The 6627-nt window shown below is 36.8% G+C and overlaps 1 protein-coding gene and 1 pseudogene across 1 annotated transcript; both read left to right on the top strand.

Annotated features, from left to right (window-relative positions):
* The first annotated feature begins 2896 nt into the window (after positions 1–2896).
* On the top strand, positions 2897–4332 carry LOC132035494 (F-box/kelch-repeat protein At3g23880-like; annotated as a pseudogene).
* Positions 4333–4963: 631 nt separating this feature from the next.
* On the top strand, positions 4964–5539 carry LOC132034942 (uncharacterized). Its single transcript, XM_059425271.1, has 2 exons — positions 4964–5053; positions 5129–5539. Exons 1-2 carry the CDS (start codon positions 4964–4966, stop codon positions 5537–5539), a joined length of 501 nt encoding a protein of 166 aa, XP_059281254.1.
* Positions 5540–6627: the final 1088 nt, after the last annotated feature.

Here is a 6627-nt window from a genome sequence, read left to right as displayed (position 1 = left end):
TATCCATTCCAAAAGGATCCATATAGCTAAGATGACATCTAAACCCCAATTATTTCACATTCACACCTAACTCGGATTTACGAGATGTTACATTTCCCCAAACTCAATAAATTGTGATGAAGACTCGGAACATAATACACCTCCGTTATAAAATGAGAAGATCCATTTTTCTAAATAATTGGAATTTTCCCCCTTCCAACAGCAGACACCTTTGCATTATTGCCAAGTCTTACAGTAGTTTTAAATGATTCATCCAGATCAACAAATAATTCCTTATTTTCAGACATATGATTGCTACAACCAGAATCAATAAACCATTCGTTCCCTTTATTTTCTTTAGTCGCTGAGCTAAAAAATAATAATGTCTCTAGTTTATCTCCATAATTTTCATTGATCTTTGCATGTTCTTCCCTATTTTCAGATTCATTGTACCAACAATCACGTTGATAATTCCATATCTTCCACAATTATAACACTGAACATTTGATTTATCATGTCTTTGAAAATTTTGATTACTCTGTTCTTCCCTCCTGAAATTATTATCATTTCTCTATTGATAGGAAAAATTACCTCTACCACGGCCTCGAAATCACCTCTACCACCCGTTCATCTACCTCTAAAATTATGACTTCTTTGATTTGTTTCAACCATATTTGATGTTTCTTCTTTTTCTTAAGGTTGATTCATCTTTGCTTGCAACGCCTTATCAACTGTTTCAGTTGTTTGTTGATTCAGGGACATCTCATACGTCACTAATTCCCCTTCTAAATCATCAAGTGTCAAAGTGTTACGATCTTTGGTGGCCTCAAGAACCGTCTTCTTAGTATGAAATTTTATACTCAAGGACCGCAATATTTTTCAACAACTTTAACTTGGTCTAATGCTTCTCCATTAGTTGTCATATCACTGACAATATTAATAACTCTTGTAAATAATTCTTTGACAGATTCTGTTGGTTTCATTTGGGCCAACTCGTACAGTCTTCTAAGGTCTTGCAATTTGACTTTCCTTACATCTGCGGAACCTCGATGTGAATTCACCAGAAATTTTCAAGCCTCCTTTGCCAACTTTGCAGGTAAAAATTTATTGTATATATGCAATTCGACCTTGCAGTCAACGTAGAAACATGTCTGATAATCCAATTGTCTATTTTTCTCCAATTCTTTAGTTGCTTGACCGGTCATGTTGTGCCTTCTAGGGTTTCCACGAACCCTGTATCAATAATGGGCCATAGTCCAACAACATTGAAGAAATCATTTTTTTGTGCTGATTGCCCTTCAAAAGCACTGGTCTTTAATTTTTGCCCCTCAAATTAGTAGTCTTTAATTTTTGCCCTTCGCCTAATACCCCAAAGATTCTGAGTTCGAACCCTAGCTCAGTACAAAAAAAAAAATCGTAAGGCAGAGGTTTGCATGCAGAATTTTGAATGCAAAACTTTGCCTGCAGGCTTGCAAAACTCTCCCTACAGGCAGAGTTTACAAAACTCTACCTCAAATGCAAAACTCTGTCTGCAGGTAGAGTTTTGCATTTAAGAAGAAGACAAAACTCTGCCTTAGGGTAGAGTTTTGGCATGCCTGAAGGCAAAACTCTAGCTGATCAAACTTTACCTTAAGGTAGAGTTTCAAACTCTGCCTGAAGGTAGTAAAATTCTGCTTGAAGGTAGAGTTTTGCAGGAAGGCAGCCCTGCCTTGAGAATTCAAACTCTACCTTGCGATTTTTTTTAAATTTTTAACTGAGCAGGGGTTCGAACCCCAAATCAAGGGGTTCTAACGAAGGGCAAAAATTAGATACCACCCCAAAATGAGGGCTTTCTTGCGAATTGCCCTGAAGAAATTTTTCAGCTGTTGATACCGATACATCTATTTGATGGTTCATTTTTTAAAATTAACTATTTAAAACTTAATTTAAAGGAAAGGGGGAAGGGGAGGGTGATAAATAAGAGGAGGTCCAATTAATTGTAAGTATCATTTTGTAGTTTTTAATATGCACAAGTTTACCATGGAACTCTTAGTGAATAAGGTTAATGTTAGCCAAATTATTATATTGAAGACAAATGTAAACATTTCGAAACAAACTAGAGAGATAAATTTGGACCTTTTTCAACTTTTAAAAAAAAATTGGACCTTTTTCATATTTTTATTTTTATTTTTAACGATTCCGTTAGTTAAAAAAAATAAAAATTAAGAGTCCGTTTGGGTGGTCTTATGGCTCCATAAACTAGAAATTCTAGCTTATGGCTTTTGCTATTTATGTCATTTTGGCTTAAAAACAAGTGCTTAAAAGCACTTTTTTATTTTACCCAAACACTACAAAAATTCTTAAAAGATATTTTGGCTTAAAACACCTAAAATAAGTCGATCCAAACAGACTCTAACTTTGCAAATTAAAGGCACAAATATGTGCCAGTTTTATAATAGCGGGGACATAAATGAATCAAACTTCAAAGAAGCCAAAGTTTGCCCTTTTTAGGAAGGTACAAGGGCAAGTTTGGACTCCCATTCTTGAAAATAGTATAAGAAAGAGATTTGAAGTGTTAAGCAAAATTATGCTAAGTTGTATAAAATGACAAAGTGTGGAAGTAGAGTATCCCAGGAAAGTAACAAGTAGTCAAGTCTTAACAAAGAAAGAAAGGGATACCACTTCTTCATCGGCTTATAAGGTTAGATTTCAATTTCTTTCTAAATACTTCTTCCTCTTATTTTGGTTTTGAATTTGTAACTTTCCCTTTTTTCTAAATTTGATCACATGGTTAATGCTGCTGCTTGATTTTTTTATTGCACTTTTTTATTCTCTGAATGCATGTTTTCTATATATGTTTTCTTTCAATATGTTTGTAAGTTATGTTATTCTGTTTATATTTCCAGGTAAAAGATTGGGGGGGCAAACAACCACCAGTATGGATGTTTGTTGTCCTCTGCCAGAAGATCTAGTATTGGATATTCTACTGAGGTTGCCTGTGGAATCACTCTTGCGTTTCAAATGTGTGTGCAAGCATTGGTATGCTCTCATCAAAAGTCCAAGTTTCATAGAAAAGCATTTTCATCACAAGAACAATTGTGCTCGTCTACTTTGTAACTTGAAAGTAGCACATGAAGGACACGCCGTAAAGTCCGTTGAATTCTCCTTGCTCCCTGAAAAAATAGTTCCAGGTGTTACCCTTAAACATAAAACTCTCCTTCAGCTTCCAAGGGTCTCTGATTTCACACGTGTTGCTGGCCCAGTTAATGGCTTCTTCTTAGTGCAGAAAAAGTTTTATGGAGACGATGTCAGCTTGGGTTTATGGAATCCTCGCATCAGAGAGTTTTGGCCTCTGCCTCCTGCGCCTTTTGAGATTAAGTTCTTCTTCTCGGACTATGATCATCAATTTGGATTGGGTTTTGACCTATTGACTCAAGATTATAAGGTTATCCCAGTTTTGCCGAGGGAGCAACCCCATTTTTCACCTTGAATTGGTCAAAATCATTCTGGGATGAACCGGTACAGGGAGTTCACACTAAGGTCTATGCCTATGTATATTCCTCATGCAGCAACTCATGGAGGAACCTAACACCCGAACTCAATGCCAGTCGTACCTTATGTTCACCCCTTGACGCCACTTACCTCAACGGGGTTTATTATTGGCTTAATTTATTATGGCCTAGATGAGATCTACAACATACGGTCATTTGACATGGGTAGTGAACAGTTTGGGGAGATGCAAGGCCCATATATTCCAAGAGAACCTTAGGGGACCCTCACGTTATGTGGCAACTCGCTTGCTATGTTAGCCGGTAACCTTGGTAAACCAATGACATCCATATATGAAGTGTGGGTAATGAACCAAGAGGAGGGCAGTTGGCACAAAATTCTTACTGTTCAACCTCAAACAGGTGCTCATTGGCCTCACGGCTTATGGGAGAACGATAAGATGATTTTCGAAATTAATGAAACTTCACAACTGGTGCTATATGACCCTACAACAAGACAAGTTACAGATCTTGGATTTCAGCTGGACCTCAGCATTGCTGGCTGTTGGGTTTTCAATTACAAGAAGAGCCTAGCTCCAATAAAGAGAGGAAATGAAAGTCAGGGCCAGGATAATGCAGTCGAGCAAATTGAACACTTCTTTGATATCATACCAATTTATCACAAGCCTCTGTTGACTGTAAGGGGGTTGTAAATGGGACATATCAAAATGAGGCTCTTGGGCCTGGGAATGGTTTACGCTCGGGTCAAATGATTAAACAACCAAACACAATGTTATTGGACTACTGTTGGGATCCAGGTTGAGGTACATGTGTCGAAGAGATACTGGACAAAAGGAAACATAGTTGCTATAATTATCAATTTGCGCGAGGAATAGGGCAAACGAATTGTGATTTTCCTTAGCCAAAGACTATGATTCTCGTCCCCAATTCTCACAATATCCTCTCATCCCCCCTCCCTGTTTCTACTATCTATCTTTATTTTCCTATTGTAATCGTTATTATATCAGTTATATAGAAGATAGTTAGTGTAGGGACCACTGTAGCTAACTTAAAGGTGTGTTCAAGATAGTTAATTACTTAATGATTGAGTTAGTTAGATGATGAGCTGTACACATGTAGAATTAGCTGTCTATAAGTAGTCTTAATCTTGTAATACTTACACAAAATTGAATGGGATATTTTTCTGTTCTCTTCTCTCATAACCGTCTCCCTCATTTCTCATTCTCATCTAGCTTCTTCTTCAAGCTACTAAATCTCCATGGCTGATTACTTTAACATGGTATCAGAACTAATTCGTTAGATCCGCATTTTTTTAAGTCTAGGTTTAGGAAGAAGAAGACATTAAAAGCGAGCTATATTTCGATCGAGAAAACTCCTCTCAAATTTGAGTTTTCTGGTTGATTCTCGCATATTTGAACCTAATCTGGTTAGTTCGTTGTTGAATTTAGTTGTTGATTAACAATCTCTGTAGAATCGAGCAATTTTTTGAAGTAATAATGGCGGTGAATGATGCAAACACTGTGCATAACAACAACAGAGATGTATCTAATATACAGACTCAAGAAACCACTCAATCAGAGGATCAGGTTCATCATAATCATCTTTTTTACATTCATCCTTCAGATACTTAAGGTTTGGTTCTAATTTCTATTAAACTTCAGGGATCTGAGAACTATTCCTTATGGAGTAAATCTATGAAGTTAGTTTGGCGTGGTAAAAACAAATTAGGTTTTGTATTTGGTACATGTAAGAAAGAAATGTATGACTCTAGCCTTCATGAACTTTGGGACAGATGTGATGCTATAGTGCTAGCTTTGATTGTAAATACAGTGTCTAAAGATTTGATTAGTACTGTGATTTATGCTTCTAATGCTTATAAAGTCTGGGAGGACCTAAAGGAGAGGTTCAACAAGGTTAATACATCAACAACATACCATCTTCATAGGGAGATAGCAACCGTGACTCAAGGTGTTGACTCAGTATCTGTATATTTTTCGAAATTGAAAGCTCCAAGGGATGAGTTTGAGGCCTTAATGCCACCTCCTTCATATGCATGCTCTGAATCCAAATAATATTCTGAGCACTTTTAGCAACAGAAACTATGGCAATTTCTCATGGGTTTAAATGAATCTTATGCTCAAGCTAGAAGTCAGGTGTTAATGATTGTTCCAACTCCAACTATCAACCAAGATTATACTATGATACTAAATGTAGAAAGTCAGAGAATGAGACACAATGGTGGAAGTTCTAATGGTCCTAATGGTGGAGTTGACTTAACTTCTTTACTGAGTAACATAATGCCACGCAAAAACTTCAAACCTGGGCCTTCTTTTGAACCTAAGCATCACTATGATAATAGGAACAACTTTGATAGGAATAAGATAGATAAGTCTAATCAGCAGTGTGATTTTTGCCATATAAAGGGACATGTAGCAGATGATTGCTATAGACTTTATAGCTATCCACTTGACTACAAGTTTAAAAAGAAGAACAATGTACATGCCAACAATGTTACTATTGGTGAATTTCAGCCTCCAACTACTAATCAGAACCATCCTTATTATGCTCAGTCTTCCATAGGAACTCTCAACCAGTTCCACACTTTTCACAAGGTTATGGACCACAACACTATGCACCACCTCAATAAGTTTTTTCCGAAGGCTATTCCCATGGTTATGGCACTTATCAGGGTTATCCTCACGCTGCCTTTTCTCAGCTCTCAATAGCACCTCCTAGATCACACCTGATCAGTATTCTCAAATTGTGACCATGCTAGACAAAAGAAAAGAAGTAGAACATGCTGCTAATGTTGTTCAGGTTGGAACCTCAGGAACCAAGTCATCTGGTTTAGGTATCATTTCTACTTTCTTGTCTAGTCTAGCTGACTATAACTGGATAGTTGACACAGGTGCAACTAACCATATGGTGCACAATGAAAAACTACTAGGCAACACAAAAAACAATCTAACCGATCCACTTAAAAACAAAGTGCATCTACCTACTGGTGAACAAGTCTCTATCAAAAAGTCAGGAGATTCAACTGTGTTTAAGAATAAGACTATGCAGGATGTCTTATATATCCCTAAGTTTAAGTACAATCTACTCTCAGTGTCAAAGATTACTAAGGAACTCAAATATGTAGCTGGTTTCTATCATGATT

The sequence above is a fragment of the Lycium ferocissimum genome, chromosome 10, assembly GCF_029784015.1.
Source record: "Lycium ferocissimum isolate CSIRO_LF1 chromosome 10, AGI_CSIRO_Lferr_CH_V1, whole genome shotgun sequence".
NCBI lineage: Eukaryota > Viridiplantae > Streptophyta > Magnoliopsida > Solanales > Solanaceae > Lycium > Lycium ferocissimum.
The sequence above is the reverse complement of the archived record's forward strand: the minus strand, read 5'-3'. Positions and strand labels throughout refer to the sequence as shown.

Coding starts and splice junctions, on each gene's coding strand:
- LOC132034942 (XM_059425271.1), top strand. CDS start 4,964: ATGGCGGTGAATGATGCAAACACTGTGCATAACAACAACAGAGATGTA. Junction 5,054..5,128: donor CCACTCAATCAGAGGATCAG/GTTCATCATAAT, acceptor ATTAAACTTCAG/GGATCTGAGAACTATTCCTT.